We start from the raw sequence: 21,561 nt of genomic DNA, 5'->3' as shown, positions 1-21,561 counted from the left end.
TTTTTTTTTTTTTTTTTTTTTTTTTTTTATGGGGAGGGCGTGGGCAGGGTGAACCCTTGCACCAGTGGCCCTTCCGAACTCTGGCATGATTCCCACCGGAACCATCGTTAGATATTACTTCGGTGGGTGCCTTTTAGCAGTGCTGCTGCATCGACGTACTTGGTCATTTCCCTACATCCCCCATCCACCGCACGCCAAGGCGCAGTGATCAGGGGTTCAGGAACCGTGTCAACTCGTTGGTGATCCCCCGCTCGCCCCGCGGAGCCCTCATCCAGCGTCATTTCCGCCTTCCGGAGCCGTCTTTGTCGGTGCTCTCCCTTGTGCTGATGTTTTTCCTCTTGGTACGTTCGTCAGAACTTCGCCGGAAGCTAAACTAGTAGCCGTCCTTGTGATAGAGGTCCGGGTCTCACCCACTACACCGTCACGCTTTTTTCCGCCTCTTTGCGATCACCTCTCGCTTTTTTCCTGGCTTTCCTCCATGATGAGTGGAAACTCCGTCGGTCAGCGCCAGCACTAGAAGTTCTGATATCGGGCTCCAACCTTGGAACTTGGAGCCGAGGGGTCGGTGCTCTTCCTTGTGTTGGCGCTTTTCCTCCTGAATGATGCACTCCGTTGTCCAACATCAACACTAGGAGTTCTGGCTTTCGGGCTCCATCTTGCGGGAATTCTTCTCAACTTGGGCCGCAGGGTGATTGGAGGATATTTCACCACCCTCCAGGAGGCTGCCTACAGCCGTGGACCTACAGTTTATAGTGGAATCCGAACCACTTCGGGCTCGAGCTCGACCTCACCGAGCGAAAAATCACGAATGAAATTTCCCTCAGTGGGGATCGAACCCGCTCCCTCAGCACAGCGTTGGTTTAGCAGATAGATGGCCCAACGCCTCTACCCACTAGACCAACGGAGGCTGGTGCAGTATGTGTGTGTGTGTGTGTGTGTGTGTGTGTATGTACGTGTGTATGTCTGTGCTGAGTGATATTTCGATGACGGTAGTTCGTATCCTTACTGTAGATGTCTCATTTCATTCGTTTTGATGTAAGGAAGAAGCCAAAACATCATTTTTAGTTCTGCGTTAAGTATTTAAAAAGTTATGAGGGATTTTCGAGAAAAAAATTTTTTTTTCATGTTTTTTTTAGTTTTATCATATTTGTTCTAAAACAAACTGGTTTTTTTGAATAAAAGTAATACTTTTTTTAAGGCAGAGCTTTTAACCTTTGATTTAAGATAAAAAGCGTAAAGATTCACCGTAAGTTTGAAAAGTTATGTTTTGAAACTGAAATTTGGTTTTTATGATTTTTTTCTTTTTCTTAGTTTTGTGTTGTTTCGTACCCAAAATTTATGATGTGTCAAAACATTGTTTATGGACGGATTAAGGATGAAGCCAGAAAATTTGATTTAGCGATAAACGAACAAAAAAATTTTTTTTTTCGAATTTCAAAAATATTTTCGGGAAAATTTTTTTTTCTGTTATGATTCAAACTGTTTTGTGAACAAATTAGAAAAAATGATATTAATATTGCCAATAGTATATTACTGCCATAGGCCGCGAAAATAATAAAAGTTCCAGAGTACGTGCAATTAGTGTCCGAGGCGAAGCCGAGGCCGATAACACGTGCTCTGGGGCTTTCTTTTTTCGCGGCGTAGGCCTGTATACTATTATTTATACAGAGTGGTCCGAAAATCGCTCTTCTCGCTTTGCACAGTGGCAGAGAAGTAGTCACTTTCGGGCCGCTGGTACAAAAACTATTTTTTTTTTGAGGGAACTACCTTAATTGTTAGGTCATCGAGAAAAAAATTTGATAATAATTATATATCAAAGAATAGAAGATCATTGGCAATTGATTCCACAAACAGAAATAATTTATGATTGAAACTGTTTTGTGAAAAAAATTAGAAAAGATGATATTAATATTTCCAAATTATTTCGAAGTTAAAGAAAAAGTATGAGGAAGCTACTTGCCAATACATTGGCAGCGGTTTTTTTTCAAAATCGCGCACGGGCCGCGAAAGAGGGTGAACGTGCGTAACACAAAATTTGAGGTAATATAGTGGGCATTTAGCTAAATATGCAAATTAAAATTTACGAAACCAGCACATCGAATAGCAACACTTTTATCAACAGTGATTCCGGTAGTGACAATACACAGCTATTGTTTTAAAAACCTAAAAAACAATTAAAGTTAAACAAATTTTCTTTTTCTTTTTCAACCCCAATACATATACCTTGAGTTATATCGAGTATCAAAACCCGGCCAAAGTGTCAACCTTTACAACATAAATGCGTTAGCGAATATGATGAAAAAAAAGAATGAAAGTGTTAATTGTGTAATAATAACCTACAGTTTAAAGTACTGTAAGTGGGATTTGAATATTAAAAATGGTTGACTCCAAAAAATACACTTTAACCAAGAAATTTACCAAAAAATGTTCCAAAAAATGTACTTTTTTGTTCGAAAACGATCAACATTAGAAAAAAAATATTGAATATTCAAATCCCACCCACGGTACATTAAACTTTAGTTTATTATTCCACAATTTTGAGTATTATTGGCCACAGTTAAAGTCTCTTTCATAAAAAAAAATTCAATCAAAGTTTTTTTTCAAGATTCAAAATCGTGTTTTTTCGCATTGTTTATAACTTTTTTAATATTTATCAGAGGTTAATTATGAACCCATATTCAAAAAGTACATTAAATTTTACTTAGAAAATGAGTACCAAAAAATTTTTCTCGCTCCGATAAGATGATTTAATTGCAAACTGCAATAGAGAAAAAAATTCTGTCCGTTTGGGCGTTAACGGGTTAAGCCCTGAAGCAATTAAAAAATCTGAAAAATTCATGGAAGTACTTTTTAACAATTCAAACAATTTCGAAAAATTTTTCACTTTTTTATTTTATTAAAAAAAGTAACCTCAAATTTTTTCAGATTTTTTCAAAAAAGTGAACGCACCTTTTGAAGCCAAAACCCCTATTTTTACGAAAATGATTTTTTTAGGACGATACGAAGCCTCGAAAAATCCAAAAAAATTTTTTTTTTTCATCAAAATACATAACCTCAAATTTTTTCAGATTTTTTAATTGAAGGCAATAGCTTCTAGAGACGAAAAATGCTATTTTTAACATATAAAGGTTCCTGGAACCCGATGGTTCCGGTAAAAAAATTTGAAAATATTTTTTTTTAATTCCTTGTCAAATTTTAATAAATTTTGACCGTTTCAAGTTTCCGATTGAAGCTTTCTAGCTCACTCTAGAGCATCACAAAGATTGATGCAAAATTCTAACGACGTTTCTGAAGACATTAAAGAATGATAAAACTATTCTGATGCTCTAGATCTTTATTAGATCTAGAATTCTTTGGCTTCAGCCAAAATTGGTCCGGAAACTGGTATTTTTTTGTCAAAAAAATTTTCCAGACGAATACAGAACTGAGACTAAAATAACCAAAATACTTTTACTTTTACTAAACGTTGTTTATATTCTGAATCTTTATTGTTATATTTTGAGTTTCACTCTGTTTACATTTTGTACGTGTATTCAAAATGAAGTATGAATGAATGATTTCTAGACTATAATCTTTTCATTTTAAAAAAGTTGTATTAAAAACCCGCAAAATTCGAAAAAATTCAGAAAAAATTTTTCGAAATAAGCAGGGTTTCGTTCGAAATGAAAAGGTTTTTTTAACATTGTTTTAAATTTGAGCTGGCCGGGACCAGCATCGTTCTTCCAATTAACCCATTAACGCGCAAAAGTGCAATTTTGTTATACGTTACGGTTTTTTTCCTCATTTTCCATGTTTTTGGCTCTTCGCAAGCTACCAAACTGTTTGTAATAGAGATTCAGTTACCAAACTTTATCAGAAGTTGTATTTTGATGTATCGATAAACATATTACAATATTTTATCGGCACTTACCTAACAAGTGCCGCCGTCTAATTATTTAATTTTATAAAAATATAAAATTTTATAAAATATAAAATTTTATAAAATTTTTATATAAATATATAATTTTATAAAATTTTTATATAAATATATAATTTTATAAAAATATAAAATTAAATAATTAGAGTCAAAAATAATAACATCTGCTCTTGTACACAAATAACGATGAGTTTGGAAAGAGGACTCGGTAGCTCAGATGGTAGAGTACGCGCCGGCTATAGGCGTGTGGCACTGGTTCGAGTCCAGTCCGATTCCTAACTTTTTCGTTTGTGTACAATTTATTTAATAAAATTTGAGTTAAGTAAAGGGTTGAATTATCATCGTTTGATGTGTTCGACTCTTGATTAAGATAAAATATAAATAAAATCGTGAGTTTTCCAAGAGGATGCCAAAGTAGCATCTAGCTATCGCGATTTAAAAAACAACTTGTATCAACAGCATTGGTAAAATATACTTGTTGACAGGTTGATGCAAGGAGGTACCGCGTCCATTGCTGTATTATTTAATAAATTTTCATTTTTCATTGTGTTCTTGAAGAGTAAATGGTTAGTTTCAACTTCATTTTTGGGCCTGCAACAACTGTTGTAGAATAGCCCATATGTATAAACGTTGTATCACGTGATCGAGTCGCACAGCCAGAGCAAACGCAGTTTAAGCAAGAGTGAGAGAGACAGAAATACACATCGCTGCAAAGTCGCTACACAGTAACGGACGTCGAGCAGTGCTACTTTCCGCAGCAGCCGAATTATTTGATACATACGGAGGCCGGTTGATTCCATACGCTCTCCCGGAAAATCCGGCACGACTTATAGAATAGTTCGTTACTTGCTATCCTAAGAATAAAAGGGTAGCGCTACTCGAAGTACACGTTACGACGCGCAGTATAGTTCCTCGTTGCTGTCATTGGAAGTATACCGTGGACATCTGTGGTGGAATAAAACCCTGTTATTTCTCTCCGAGTTGTTATTTTTAAAAATAATATTCTTAGTACTATTAAGTACAAGGATTTTAATACACTACTTAACAAAATTATCGCAACAAACAATTTCATCAAAATTTAGTCAATTTTCAAATGCTTCCATCTTGGTCTATTTTCATCATATCGGGAAAATTATTTTTCGCTTTCTAGAAAATTTTGTCCTGTTTAAATCCATATGGGTCATTCTTCTATTTTTTAAAAAAGTGTGCGCGGCCATATTTCAAAAATATCTGAAAAAATATATGTTATTAAACAACGTGAAAAAAGACTTTTCCTAAAGTTGTAACCTAAAAAAATTGATGGAGGTGCTTAGCTACGAATAAGTGTTGAAAAACGTATGTATTTCGCTGTTTTTGGCGATTTTTGATAATTCTACAAGAGGGAGTTCTGACTCATCAGAACGTAGTTGCAATTTTTTTTCGTGATGCACCTATAAATGCGTTAGGGTACTTGAAATATTGGTCTTGAGATGGTTTTGATCCTCATTAGTATTTGAAAATTGTTTTAGTATTTTTTGAATGTACTCACAATAAAAAGCGTGTGAACATTATACGAATAAAAGCAAAGAAGATGGCAAAGAGAAAAATGGATTATTTCAAATGCCGCTATACGAGGCTAGGGTGCAATATTCCGGTTGAAACCTACGTCAGTTAGTTTAGTTTGAACATATGAAAAAACACCCCGAAGTTTAGGAAAGGATCGGTGTTTTTCCGAGTGAACATTACAAAATAGAAAAATTGTGATTTTTCCGATTTTCAGCAATATTCAAACGGTTCTACAGCGGCCAATTTTGAAGTAATCAAAATTCTGAAATAGGCAAATTAAGGGCTCTTTACACACACTCAGTCGATAACAAGTATGTAATTATTTTGTACCCATTTTTTTATTCTCTGGGCAACCATCGAACTTGAAATTTCGTGGGAGTGATTATGAAACTTATAAAAATGTTCCTGTGGCGCCAGTTTTCAATTAAATGACCAGTACTTTCAAACAAACTTGATTTTCTATTATCCCCCTTTTATAACCTAAAAAGTAACGTATTCTCAAACAATTAGTTAAATTGATTTCATTAAACATTTTATTAAAAACTGGCGCCACGGGCACATTTTTATAAGTTTCATAATCACTTCCACGAAATTTCAAGTTCAATGGTTGTGTAGAGATTAAAAAAAAGTCGAAAATCGCCAAAAACAGCGAATAACACACGTTTTTCAACACTTATTTTTGTAGCTAGGCACCTCCAAAAATTTTTTTAGGCTAAAACTTAAGGAAAAGTCTTTTTTCACGTTGTTTGATAACATATATTTTTTCAGATTTTTTTAAAATATTGCCACACACACTTTTTTAAAAAAGTAGAAGAATGATCCATATATATGGGTAAAAACGCCAATAATGCCCCAGCGCCACGCGCGGGAAGCGAAAACGGCCGGATTGCTCAGTTTTCAACTCACTTGCAAAAGGTTAAATAAAATTCAGAAAAATAAACCAACATAGATTTTCGATTGGTTTTTTTTGTAGCTTTTGCCTCCATAACCTCAAAAAATGGACTTGAAGATAAAACACGTTGTAACTTCCAGAGTTCAACTCCGATCGACTTTCTGATGAGCAAGATCGAAAGATCTCGTGATTTTACATAAGAATTGACTCTAAAATAAAGGACTTTTTCGATTTCCTCGAGCGGTGAAGAGGAAAAGAGCGCACGATCGGCCATTTTCGAGCACGATGGCCTGTTTATCGCTACACTTTACGTTTCTTTATCTTCCACGAATTAGGCTTTAGCCATCAAAATAAACAATTAGATGGTTCTTATCTACTTTTTTCTCATCTTTCCAATGGTGCAATTAGTTTTTGAAAATTTGGCATTGTTTGGTGAATAAAACGAAAATAATGAAACTATTAATCAAAAAAGTAAATTTATCTGTTCAAAAAACTCACCAGTAGAAAGTTACGGTAAAAACATATCGAAAACCTATGTTGGTTTATTTTTCTAAATTTCATTCAAGCCTTCGCGAGTGAGTTGAAAACTGAGCAATCTGGCCGTTTTCGCTGCCCGCGCGTGGCGCTGGGGCATTATTAGCGTTTTTACCCATATATATCCCGTTAACACCCAGACGCACAAAATTGCCTTTTTTTTAGTTTTAAATTAAATCATCTTATCAGAGCGAGAAAAATTCTTGAGTACCCAATTTTTATATAAAATTTAATGTTCTTTCCGAATATGAGTTTATAATTAACCTCTGATAAATATTAAAAAAGTTATAAACAATTTACTGCGAAAAAACATGACTTTGAAACCTGCAAAAAAACTTTGATTCAATTTTTTTTATAAAAGAGACTTAAGGAGGTCTGTACCCCACATTTCTAACCTACAAAGTCGAAGAATTTGTTTAATTTATATCTTTTTTTCTAAATCGAAAATCGAATAAACGGCTCTACGGGAACCTTCATTTTATTGCTATGAATAGCTGGTAAAAATTTTAGCTCATTCCACCGACCAGATTTCCCGGAAAACGTGTTTGAAAATTTCAAGCCGAGATAGCGGTTGCAAATTTCAAACACGTTTTCTGGGAAATCTGGTCGGTGGAATGAGCTAAAATTTTTACCAGTTATTCATAGCAACCAAATTAATGTGATGATTTTTCTTGATTTTTCAATGGCTAAAAATTTCATTTTTTTAAAGTGAAAAAAGTATATGTACAATGCAATTATATCTTTGCAATTATATCTTATCTTTCCATGTGAACCTTTTGAGCATATGAGCAGAAATTTTCAAGGGTTGTTCTACATAAGAATGACTACAAACGCAAGCACATTCATAGGTGGTTGATTCTCCCGAAGTCTGCTATTTTGGGTATAGAAAATGAAAAAATGATGAAAATTTTTTTGTCACATTGAACAGCGCGAACTAGTTTACCCTTTTTTAAACCATAAAATATGAATAATCATTGAATCTGGGGCCTTGATATTTCGTTTTACGAAGACCATGTCCGATTTTAGGCTTAATATGGACTATTTTCGGTTACGGATGTGACACACACGGAGGTGATAAATCACTGCTTTGATCAACTAAGTATGAAAAATAAGAAACGCACAAAATTTTCCGCACAACCCGAAATTCGGTCATGAAAAACGAGTCTTTTGACGGGGCGAGCGGTTAAAAAGAATGATCATAGCTCGAGATATTTATTTCCACGGAGGTGACAGTTTTTTTGACACACGTGAATTTTCCAATAGAATAATTATTGCTGCATAGCTAAAATGTAAAATTTGAATCCGCAACCTACACTAATCAAAAGCTGGGTTATAATACTTGACATTTACGTATCTACGGACATCAAAAATGAGTTAGCGACCCAAAGCAGGCGGTATATTTGAAATTATTCAGAAGCGTGATTAAAATCCAAGACATTTTTCAATTGTGTGGGACATTTTTTTAAAACATTTTTCAAGGTCCTATGGTAGACTTAAACTTTACTTTGGATGTATAGAAGCTGGTCTCGTAGTTATTATAGAGCTAGGTGCTGTGACGGTCGCGTTACGCCGTCACAGCTCTCTCGCCATCTCAACCATACTAATGTGAAATGTAAAATTTGACTTATGTATTTTCCACGCAGCAGTGGCAGCGAGACGCAGGTGTGTGCGAGTATGTGTGAGTGGGGATACTGCGTGTCGCGAACCGCATGATGCCATTGAATATTTTGGAGCAGGGGTGACGAATTGGTCACGTGATCGATTTACTCCTGCGAGCCGCGCGACTGTGAGCAACGCGGCGAGATCGTTTTCGGACGCTGACACGACCACATCGACGTGGTTCCGAAATCGCGAGAAGTCGCGTCGGGCGTAAGTTTTATCGCGCCGTACGTCGCAAGTGCGTGTACCCTGATGCACGACCCGGACTAGTGTGAACGAGTAGCGCCGAATGTCGTGGGTGCGTGCGGTACGCACGAATTGGACTCGCGTGTACGCCTTCAGACGGGCTTGATTGTCTGGACACGTGTAGTGGTGTCGCTTGCCGGATCTCCACGTGGTTCATTTGTACGCGGCAACGGATTGCCGCTCGATTCTGCGTATCGCGTGAGTGAGTGCAGCCGCACAAACAGGACGAGGGGCCATTCTTAACCAAGGCAACGAAAAGCGGCCAGCGACGGCCAGGGCGTGCGTAACTAATGTAAGTAACTCCCGAGTACCAAGCCCTCTCAATGCGTGTGCAATCGCGTCCTGTATGTAAGAGTGTGTGATCGCGATTGCGCTGCTGCGTGCCTTGTTAATGACATAAGCCACAAATAAACCTAATTATTGTCTTATTTAATTGTAATTTGCCAGTCCCCTTGTTATTTCGGCAAACCCTTTCCCGTTAACTTCTTCCTAAGTTGGACCACGACGCCGCCGCGGTCGGTGCGAATTGTCGCACCGAGTACTGAGCTAGCCAGCGACCAGCGCAAGGTCGCGCAGTGCCTAGGATCCATCTCAAAGATTAGATCGGTCACGGGAACCGTTATAATGCTTATGAGAATGCATGGTATATGCAAATAGAGTTGATTTTGAGATCTAAACATGCCACGGAGGTGACATTTGGCATGTATATCTTCACGGCAAAATTAACTGGAACTAAAAAATTGAAATATTTATGTCCAATCATGAAGAATACAACAATATTGAATGAAGGACCGAGCCAGTTTTGGCTCACCTTTACTAGTTTAAGAACATGACATGTAGACATACAAAAAGCAGACTTCAGGAGAATCAACCAGGTATTGGACCAAATTTGCACTTTTTTCAGACCATATCCTAACATAATCTTTAATTTTATCAGATTGTATCAATGAATAAAAGTGTATATATAGTTGTCAAATTGTGTATAATTAATTAAAATATCTGAAAGTGCCTGCGTTTGTAACCACACATCGACTGAACAAAATGACACCCCTATGACCATGATTGAATAATCGGTTTTAGCTGGATTCTACGTCACACGGTGTACCTCTCGGGACTGTGGGTTTGCTTCATCGAGGAGGGTTCTATGGTGACTGGGACGTCAATTTACATATTCTACAGTGAAAAACTTTGGAAAAAGATTGAAAAAAAAACAGAGTTTTCTCTGTAGGGTCCAAAAAAATGTATCGTTTACAAGCAAAAAAGAACATTTTTTGGAAGATTTTTTTGGTAAATTTATTTGGAAAAGTGTATTTTTGGTGGCTATCATCTTGAATCTCCATATCACACCTATGGTTTTTTAAACTTTAGGTTCTTATTCCACAATTTTGGGTACTATTGGCCACGTCTTAAGTCCCTTTCATAAAAAAATTGGAATAAAAATTTTTTTTGCAGAATTAAAAATCAGGTTTTTTCGCAGTAAATTGTTTACGACTTTTTAAATATTTATCAGAGGTTAATTATAAACTCATATTTAAAATGTACATTAAATTTTGCATAAAAATTAGGTACTCAAGAATTTTTCTCGCTCTGATAAGATGATTTAATTTCAGACTACAAAAGAAAAGAAAAATCTGTCCGTCTGGGCGTTAACGGGATATTATGTATGGGATAACGTCGTGAATGGAGAGGAGATATGGAGAAGTGAATTACCGCACTGTCAGGCCGAACGTTGAGTACGTCATATATGGGCTATATCACGTCAACCGTGATAGTCCAAAAAGACAATGAGAGAAAAAAAATTTTTTTTTTACGTTTATGATGCTCTTAAATCGTTTTTATTGTTTCAAAAATCACCAACCTTTGTCGAAAATTGTATTTTGATGTATCGATGAACATATTTAAATTTTGGCCCAATCGATGAAGACGAACAACTTTATTTTTTTCATTTAAGCAGTTTTGCATTTTTAATGGACTTTTAGGTTATAAATATTTTTAATAACACATTTGAATCCCTCATCAAATTTTACATAAAAAGTCATATTTCAACAATTTTTTCATATTCACCCTAAGAAATCGGAATAAAATTTAAAAAATCAACACCATCAACCCTGAACCGCTGTAGATCTAAAGAATGGACATAGAGGGCTGAAAATTTCAGGATTTTTATTTTTCATTGTATTTTTCAGAAGTACATACTTCGTTTTAATTTCATTTTTTTGACTATCACGGTTAACGTGACATAGCCCATATGGGTAAAAACGCGAGTAATGCCCCAGCGCCACGCGCGGGCAGCGAAAACGGCTGGATTGCTCAGTTTTCAACGCACTCGCAAAGGGTTAAATAAAATTCTAGGGACTTTTTCGATTTTCTCGAGCGGTGAAGAGGAAAAGAGCGCACGTTCGGCCGTTTTCGAGCGCCACGGCTTGTTTTTTCGCTACACTATACGTTTCTTTATCTTTCACGCGTTACCCTTTCGCCTTAATAATAAGCAAATACATGGTTTTTGTGTACTTTTTCTCATCTTTTTAATGGTGCAATCATTTTTTGGAAAATTAACTTTTTCGAACAGATAAAATAACTTTTTTGATTAACAGTTTCATTATTTTCGTTTTATTTGCAAAACAAAGCCACTTTTCCAAAAACTAATTGCACCATTGAAAAGATAAGGAAAAAATATACAAATAATATGTATTTGTTTATTTTTATGGCTAAATCCTAGTGCGTGATATATAAATAAAATAAATAAAATGAATAAAATGAAGTAAATAAAAGTGTATTCAAAAACACTTTTTCTTTTTTTTTCTTTTTCTGCACACTCGTGCCCAAAAACGCCTTTTGGGCACTTGTTGCATAAATAACTATAATATAAAATTGATATTATTTGATTTCAACTTGTTTCATCGCTCATCTATCCCTTCTAATCCTACCAAATTCTATGAATTTCCATAACGGGTCAGGCTCAAGATTTTTTTAATAATCCTGCGCCCGGAGACCTTAAATTTGGATGCAATTCGGGTCTAATATAGTAGTTATACAAAATAAAAAGAGCGTTTAAAACTCAAGATTTTAGACTCCAATATTGCCCAGATGCACTTTACTCCATGTGAAAGTTTTTTTTCTTTCGATACTAATTTTACCGTTTTTGACGTAAAAAAGCTGAAAAACTCATGAAAATACATTTTAACATTGCAAATCTTTTTGCCAAATGAATATCTAACGTTGAGACTCGGTAGATCCTAGATGGGTGGATCTAGAGAGCTAAAATCATCAGGAAGTTCATTTTTCAATGTTCTCTTCTAAAATACATACTTTTTTCAAATTTCTGTTGTTTCTGTAACGCTAACTCTGGTTTAGCCTATATATGTATGTATGAGTCGAAAAAATGTCTGTCGTGAAGTGTTCAGGAATCGTTTAAATAATTAATAATAAATTGAATGGGTGCATGATAGGGTCTCAAAAGAAAACACTGCATGAGTCACATGATTTTCTATTTTCACAATTTTCTTTATTATCACTCAAAATCACTGTTAATTTAATAAAAACTGAGTCAATTAATTCAAAATGTTGATAACAATTGTAACGTTGTTGAGTTCACTGAAATTGTCAATTGATTTTACACTTGATTTGTCAATAATTGCACAAATAAATTGAGTAGTCGTAGCGAAGTTGGATTGTATTAATTCACACTTAATTATCAAAGAGTATTTACAAAGTGCATTTACAAGTTTGAGTTGTCAATGCGAAGTTTGATTTTATTAATCCACTCTGATTTACTGTGAGTTGTAGCAATGGAGATGGGCAACGCTTCTCTTGAGTTCACAGCGAGTTGAACTTGATTGTGAGCAGACCGGAGCACAACGAGGAGGTTAAATTAATCCTCTCGTGTGCAAGTGTGAGCAGCCGGATGAGTTGGCCGAGATCACGTGAAATTGCACATGGCTACGTGTAACCTCACTTTCACTCGTCGTGTGCTTGTGCGATTGAGATGCGCCAAAATAATCCCGAGAGTTGAGGTGTCTTTACCTGGTCGCAATCGATGAATTGACCCCGATTCGCAGACCGATGAATTGCGCTTCGATGAGTGAAGCGATGAAAAAGGCTTGCCGAAACGTCCTCGTTGACTGGCTTGCGCATGTTGATTCAATTGGAGTTGTCCAGCTGATGAGTAGTCCTTGTTGATGATGCTCGAAGTAGCGTTGGTTGAGATGACGTCGGGAATTTTCTCTGTTGAAAGTTGTCGTCGCACGAGACACACACACGAGATGCTTGCTTGGTGAGTGCAAAAACGAGAAGGCCGAGATCGCGAATAATGCGCAGATAGCAGAGTTGCCGTCGGCACGTGCCGAGGCGCGACGCCATCTTTCGCCGCGCAGTGAGAATCACTCCGACGCTTGCACAGCACGTGAACGTGTGCGTGTACAAGCGCTCGCTCATACCTGTTCGAATATTTCTCGAACATGAAGTAATATTCGAGATATTGGCTGTCGTAATATTGGATTCAGTAGAATAGGTATCAAGAATTGGTTGCCAGGATTATTAATTTTTAGAAAAAATAGTTGTAAAAATGATTCTTGGAAAAGTGAATAATATCCATCCTAAATATTACCCCATCGAAAGAAGACATAGAGATATCAATTACAGACATCCTTCATTAAACGCAGTAGTTACGTTCCAAAAACTACCGCTCATAAGTAATCCGCATACATCAAGGGAAAAGTGGGTGGTTACATCAATATGATACATTAATATCAAATTTTGCAGAAGTTTCAGGATTCCTCAATCTCATCAACTAATCGTTCTGTACTTAGAAGCATTACTAGATCTGAGATTTACCAAGCTTAAAGTTCATCGAATTCTTCACCTGTTCGACCTTTTCGACCATCTTGAACAGTGTATAATGTGAACTTATCTGCGTATAACAAGGACGACGCCTGTACCACCTTTCACAACTCTTGTCTGGTCACGGTTGCTTTCGATTAAACCTGTCCCGAACGAATAAAACGACAAAAAAAATAGAAGAGAAGAGCTGCAGTGGTGTTCTTGAAGCTTTAAACATTAGTTTGGTTTATCCTTGCCTGAAACTAACTGTTAAGTAGTGTCACCCCTTACATATTCAGATATAACAAAACTGAGAGTCACAGAAAGGGCAAAAAAAAAGAAGATCAGACAATGTGATTATAAAACACAAGGGAAAGATGACACCTGCAACAATAACACGGGACTCCTGGCTCCTCACGAAGTAATGCCTAACGGTAGTCCTGCAGGGAATATTTTAATGTCACGAATTAATTCCATAATTGCATTTCTTTTTCTCCAAAAATACAAGTCTCACCGATAATTAAAAATCTGCTCGAATATATTTCACATATAATAAATAAAACTAGATATTTTGATCTTCATTCTAATCCTATACATACATTTTCCCTCCTGCGCCAAACAAAACTTTTTGGCTCTGCGGTCAAAACAAAAAAGTTAATTTTTGCGGGGGGTAGGGGGGTACATGAAAATGAAAAAAGAGAGACTGAATTACTTGTAATGTACTGACCGCCTCGTCAGCATGACACAAGCGCGAAAGGCAGCGCCCTCGGATATGCATACGCAACCTTCCTTATCGACCGTGGGTAAGACCGAGGGTCGAGCTAGTAGGGAGCAGGCACGAGGAGATATGCCGCTTGGGTAGACGCATACCACACCACCGGCACGCATCAAAGAGCGCCGCGACCATTAGCATAACCAACCGTCTCGAGCACGCTTGGACGCGTACACTGAAAAAATTTTGCACTGAATTCGTGTTCACCTGTGGTCTTTTATTGATATCACACTATAGTGTCTTAACTTTATATTCACCAGTTAACTTGAAGAAAGTTCACGGCTACTGTGACAGGAATTTAGGTTCACGGTGAACGCGATTATCAAGCACTTCATGTTGTCGGGGCGATTGGACTATATTGGACTATAACTTGTAAAAAGTTCACGACGATGGTGTCAGGGATTTAGGTTCACGGTGAACGCGATTATCAAGCACTTTTTGTTGTCGATTCGACGATTGGACTATATTTAAGTAAAATCTTACATAAACGAGCCTATTTTCTTTATAATATTCGAAAATATTGTAAAAACTTTGTTATTTAAAAAAAAAAGATTTATAAAATATTGCAGTAAAATAGTCGTGATTTATTGTACTTATCAATATTATTTACAAAGGTAACAAAAATATCGCTTATCAGTTATGCCTAGTAACAACATCATTATTATTAACTAGTTCAACAAATAACAATGGTGAAGTTTTGGTTAGTGATTGAACCTCTACATAAGTGTGGCGATTTGTTTCAATGACTTCATAAGCATGAATATGTGTATCAAATGATAGTTTCTAATAAGTTTACACGGAAAAAAATTAATTTATCCGTTTTGTATACATATATGTTATAGCCAGCCAGCTAATAAATAGTGCCATGCGTAGCCGTAATCGATTTCAAGCGTTGGCTTTACGGTGGTTCTGACATGTGCATTGTCGATATCGCAATATACCGTCACGCGTGAAGCCAAATTCTTGTCACAGTGACAAATGATTCCCTTCAAAATATTAGTATACTGTTTTGTGTTCACTGTGTCATAAATAGTTGTTCATTTGATGAATATAAGATACATTCACGCTGTAGAGATCTATTATTCAGTGCAAAATTTTTTCAGTGTAGGTAGATGAAAGAGTACCGCTGACGCGCCGACGCTCAGATAAAAGAGCAGCCGCCGATGCGGATACGCTCAGATGAAAGACCACCGCAAGCACCAGCGCGACCGACAACTTCGTATCCCCGCAAGCTCGCACGAACCGTAGGGTCATTAATAGATAAAACGGCACCGCTGATGCAGGTTCAGACGCGCAAACTGAACTCTGCAGCGGCACCGACGTAGTCGTTGCTCCACCTACTGCACGACCATTGGCGCTATCCTTCCCTTACTCCCTCAAAACCTACAGCCACAGTGCGTTTGAGCTATCTGAACCGACGGCTTGATCACCCGTCCGGCGGCTATCCCTTCCCTCCTCCCTCCCGCTGTCGATTTTCTGACGAGTATATATTGAGCGCAGTTCTTCGCTGCAGCATCATTCATTCTTGAACGACCACCCGAGCACTACCACAGCTCTTGCTAATTGACTTGCGAACCGATTACATTGACGAACCTCTGTTGGACTTGAACTTTGTTAGGAGCATATCCGTGAAGGACTCAGCCGCAGAGCTAGTTAGTGAACTTAGTCTCGAGAGCAATTGGCGAACTTAGTCTCTGAGTTATTTTGCGATCTTAGATTCTGAGTTACTTAGTGAACTTAGTCTCTGAACTAATTACCGGACATAGTCCGTCGAACGAGAATGTCACAGTCGCTCATCGCCATAGCTTCGTGCACGGGAGAATATCCCGGTGCGGGACTCTGACGCTCGAGTGCCGATACTCCCTCTTCCCCTCTCTTCAGTCGACCTTGTGTTCGGGTATCAACTAGGCCGGATGTCCTTTTGACTCTCGGCACAGGTTAGATCGTCCAGAGTAAAGAGTTGCGTCGCTGGAGTCTCACGACCCGCAGGTCATCGACCTCTTTGACAAGCTCCGGCTTGTAGTTCGAACGAGCGGAGCACGTGCGCGGCGAGTAACAACGAGTTCGTTATACGTCTTCGACGTGATGTCCCCAGACGTAAGCCCTCCTCGTGAGAGTCGAGGCAACGTCAGCCTACCTCTTTGAGGTTATTTTTTTCATCGTCGTACGCATCACCACCACCAGGAGTGCGCGTGTGTCTTCTTCACGTTTCAACGTGTTCATTGAGAATCGAATCTACTTCCACGGCCGATCAGGACCATCACTACCGTACCGATTCGTCTACGTCGTCTGCGTACCTGCGCATCGGCCCCAGCGAGAAATGGACGCCCCGGTACATAACATACTGACCGACAGGAAGCCAAGGCTGATTAAAATGGCTTCCAGTTTTGTCTACTTAGGCACGTTAGCTACTTTTAGCAAAATTGGTAGACAGTATAATCTGAGTATATAGAAATAAAATGAAATTTTTTCTCTGTATAAAATATTTTGAGATTTAGTTGGAGTCTACTTGATTTGGTTCGCTATTGCAGATTACGTTTCGAGTGTAGATAGGGGCTTGAGCAATTTTTGATGCGACTTATCAAGAAACCGGTGGTTAGGTCCGAATCAGTACAGAGAGGTAGTAGAAAAATGTGAGTTTGGCAAAACTGCGTTCGAAAATAAAAAATAGTAGCGAACCGAATCAAACGGACTCTAGTGTACTTTTGAAAAAATGAAATTTACCTTGAGGAGATAAGTTGTTTGAATTTGTATTATTCATTGTATCTATTGATACTTGTCCAAGACCATTGACTGACATCCCGCTCACCATATTCACAGCCTGTCTTGCACCTTGGGCATCAATAGTGTTCCAATACAGTTCACTTGGAGATGAACTATTTAATCCTGGAGGAGGTTGAGCGGCTGTTCCAGTGTATCGAAAGTATGGATTTTTTAAATCCAATGTATTTTTACTACTTCCCATATTAGTTCCTTCTAACATCAATTCAATTGTTACATCATAAGATTGTCTGAAATGTTGTTAAAAATGAATTAGAAAAATGAATATTTGAAGTAAAGTTTTCTACGATATTTTAATAATTTACAACAATTCAAAACTATTGTTATACCGTTGCGGTATTTTTGAGGTGAATAATTTTAATAGTACTGCAAAGTGTAATTCGTATTTTATGCGACGTACCTATTTAACAAAATAGCAAAAATATTCCACTTTTAAAAATCAGAATGATTGTTGATGGGGCTTTTCGAAAATATAAAGTTGAAACAATTTATAGTTTGAAAATTGACATTTTTAAGAATTTAGAGATTTGTGGAATTGACTTATATTTTACTTTGTAGAGAGCGTGCTCTGCGAGTGTCACACTTATCAGCATGTACACACAAACGGAGGGGTCTAGAGATTGTTAATTCATCATTTATTCACTTATAACTCAAATACATGGCGACTACTCGAAAAAACTCGAGTACTCGAAAAATCGAGTACCTAGTTAGTTTGCTTTACAGGATTGGATAGTTGACGTTGATAATAGATAATAGACGTTGATTAATTATTTATCATAGTTCACCAAGAATTTATTAAAATGATTAGACGTTATTATTTTTGAGATATTGCTATATAAGAATGAATGAGTTTTTGAGCAGGGTCGAATGTTACATTTTATTTATAAAGAAAAAATTGTGATCTATTCGAAAAAAATGTTGACTTGGTTCCGGTTTTTCTTACCTCTTATTAGCTGTTAAATTTACTATTCCAGAAAGTAATTGTCCACTTTTACAAAATAGAGGATTTTCAAGTAAGCACCTTACTTGATACCAGTGAGTTAACGGCTCTGTTGGAGCAGTACTCAACCATACTTGTTGCATAGATCCAATAAATGCCACATCAAACCAGAATGCAAGACCGTGACAAGTTCCACTTTCGAGGATATGAAAATCAACATTGATCTCTAAAATTTGATAAAATAGTACTTTAATCATAAAAATATTTGATAATACTATAAAAATATATAAGATAAATAAACAAGATTCTACGCCACAGTGGTAACTACACGCCGAAGAAGATGCCCCGCGCGCCGAAAAGCCACGTTTTTTCATGTTCATGGCCGTATTACAGTTAGTAAAAGTATTCTCTGGAAAACATGCATTTTGATATGAAATTTTCTCAGCTTTCTTTTTAGACTTTTCTTTAAAATCTTAAAAACCCTCTTTTTGAGATATTTAATGTTGAATTTTGTTTTCGCCATTTTCCAGAATCCGAGCACACTATCAGAAAGCTGAAGAAATTTCTTGTCGAAAACACGTGTCACATATTTCCATGCCTTACTAACGCATTATACTCACTCGCTCACGCTTGTGCGGTATTTTAGACTTTTTTGAGAATTTTCTGATTTCGATTTAAGAAAAAAGTACTATAATAGTAGGTTAGAACTATCATAATACTGTAATGCATTATATAAACTATAGTAATATTATAGTTCTAATCCAGTATTATTGTTGTAAGTTTGAGACCAGCTAAAACTTAAAAGCGACACGCTAGATATCGTTTGATAATTACTCATTAGCAGACACTATTTAGAATTTGCATATGAGAGTCGCAACTGCGTAATAAGCGACACATGAAGAGAGACATGTGTGATCTGCATGGCGCTTGCCCGTAAAAGTTATAAATAACAAAAGCTGTACTTCTTGTTGATTCAGGTAAACCTTTACCTATGTTTAATCATTAATTATTGTTTGATATCAACTCAGTGTGAATAATGTAAATAAATTTATTAACAGTTTTAACTAGCATCAACAGCAGCATTCATTTCACGACCTAACCCACAAGAATTAAAAGTCGACTTATAAATCAACAAGATAAAATGGCTGATGTACGAGCCAGATTCTGCTTTGCTTCAGTGGCATTGGATTCCAAAACTACGGGTGTGAAGGTACTCACGATACAACTAGAAGATGACGAAACAATCTACCAATTTCCTGAAAGCCTGACAACTAAGGAGAGCCACACAAAACTTTTTGACCTAAGCATTGTGAAAAATGTCTTGAAGGGTTTAAAAACCCGAGGAAAATTCCGAAAGGTTTAGATATCACTCACCGGAGAGTTAAAAGAAAAATATTTGGATGAAGAAGGTAATGTGTGTTGTGATGGAAGTTATATGGATGAGTGTCAAGCTTCGGTAGACCCTAGCACCAATCCAATGTATAATAGGGTGGAGCGAAGTAGGCGAAAAATTTTAGATCACTTTGGAATAGTGTTCAAAGTTCATCTTTTACACAAACAAAACAACAGCCGTTCGCTAGACTTTAGCAAATGATATTTTCTACTGCAACCAGAACGTCAAACTCCGTTTTATCGTATTTTTTCGTTTTTCTCGAATAAAAATTGAACTTTAAGCCAAATAAACGAAATAAAACGTACCGGACCCTTATAAATTGATTCAACCTTTTTTAAAATACAATAACAATCAGTTTTGATTGTTATAGTTACTCCTAAAAACTCTTGTGTTACTGGTATAGCCCCAGTAACGACGATTTTTCGACTTTTTTTGCGATTTTTTGTGCATTTTCGATATCGTCCCGAATGCGTAATCTGTAATAAAAAACAAGTCTGAGACCGGTAATCGCTTTGTCAAGAAGTACACTTTGAAGGTACAAACGCTCATTTTGATCGAGCTATCTACTTATAAAAAAGAGAACGGCCGAAAAGTGAAGCCGCGTAAAACGACCTCTGATTGGCTGACACTGACGACGACGCCCGACGCGAGCCGACTCTATACGAGTGCCTGTGCTGCTAACTGTCAACAGACAGTTAGTACTTGAGTAACCTCAAAATTCGAATGAAAAAATTGACGCGCGCGAAGCGCGTTTGAAACGTACTATTTCTGAACTATTTCTGAATCTTAAACTAACCTCAAAACACAAATAAAAAAATTGATACGCGCGGAGCGCGTCTTAAACGTCTAGTAAGGAAAAAAACGTACCGGACTAGATTTCAGTATGTTCACAGTTTATTATGCAAATAGTGTATCGAACAATTTATCACGAGAACTGTACTTTTTTTATTCTAAAATATATTATGTTAATGAATATAAAAACATACAATCAAAAATACAATTTTTATTTCATAGTTTAATTTAAGCAATCAGAATTAAAAATTGTATTACTACAAAATATACAAATTTCATTCAACGGCAAATTCTTTTTTTGTATTAAACATGGGCATCCGAGAGCGAGATTGCAAAGTGGATCGTATGAAACCGTCTCTATTTTCTTGACCACAAACCTTCTTCAAGTCTTCTCCTTCTCCTAGCTCAAAAACTACTATACATTGTATCTAACGTACATAAGAAGTTTTTTTTTCAAATTTTTTGAACGAATCGATAGTGCCAATTTTCGATAGCATGGAAAAATAGTATAAGGAGTGTAAAAAATGGCTGATGTTTTAGCTCGGTACGTTTTTTTCCTTATAGCTCGATCAAAATGAGCGTTTGTACCTTCAAAGTGTACTTCTTGACAAAGCGATTACCGGTCTCAGACTTGTTTTTTATTACAGATTACGCATTCGGGACGATATCGAAAATGCACAAAAAATCGCAAAAAAAGTCGAAAGATCGTCGTTACTGGGGCTATACCAGTAACACAAGAGTTTTTAGGAGTAACTATAACAATCAAAACTGATTGTTATTGTATTTTAAAAAAGGTTGGATCAATTTATAAGGGTCCGGTACGTTTTATTTCGTTTATTTGGCTTAAAGTTCAATTTTTATTCGAGAAAAACGAAAAAATACGAAAAAACGGAGTTTGACGTTCTGGTTGCAGTAGAAAATATCATTTGCCAACGTCTAGTGAACGGCTGTTGTTTTGTTTGTGTAAAAGATGAACTTTGAACACTATTCCAAAGTGATCTAAAATTTTTCGCCTACTTCGCTCCACCCTACTGTGCGTGTTCTATCACTCCTAAAGTGCTTGTGTTTTGTGACGGTCGCGTTACGTCGTCACAACTCTCTCGCCACCTCAGCCATACTAATGTGAAATGTATAATTTTACTGATGTTTTACCACGCAGCAGTGGCAGCGAGACGCATATGTGTGCGAGTATGTGTGAGTGGGGATACTGCGTGTCGCGAACCGCATGATGCCATCGAATATTTTGGAGCAGGGGTGACGAATTGGTCACGTG

At 36.9% G+C, this 21,561-nt stretch overlaps 1 protein-coding gene across 2 annotated transcripts in view; it reads right to left on the bottom strand.

Annotated features, from left to right (window-relative positions):
• The window catches only part of LOC106660015 (histone-arginine methyltransferase CARMER), a 50,618-nt gene that overhangs the window by 9,736 nt on the left and 19,321 nt on the right, over window positions 1-21,561 (bottom strand). For both annotated transcript variants that reach the window (XM_014382829.2, XM_023461076.1), the window contains 2 exons: window positions 18,107-18,329; window positions 17,107-17,393 (listed from right to left, as the gene is read on the bottom strand). In XM_014382829.2, the coding sequence (XP_014238315.1) occupies window positions 17,107-17,393; window positions 18,107-18,329 (510 nt within the window). The remainder of the gene's footprint in view (window positions 1-17,106; window positions 17,394-18,106; window positions 18,330-21,561) is intronic.

Source organism: Trichogramma pretiosum, unplaced genomic scaffold (assembly GCF_000599845.2).
Source record: "Trichogramma pretiosum strain Unisexual culture from Peru unplaced genomic scaffold, Tpre_2.0 scaffold34, whole genome shotgun sequence".
Classification (NCBI taxonomy): domain Eukaryota; kingdom Metazoa; phylum Arthropoda; class Insecta; order Hymenoptera; family Trichogrammatidae; genus Trichogramma; species Trichogramma pretiosum.
This window is presented reverse-complemented; position numbering and strand designations above follow the sequence as displayed.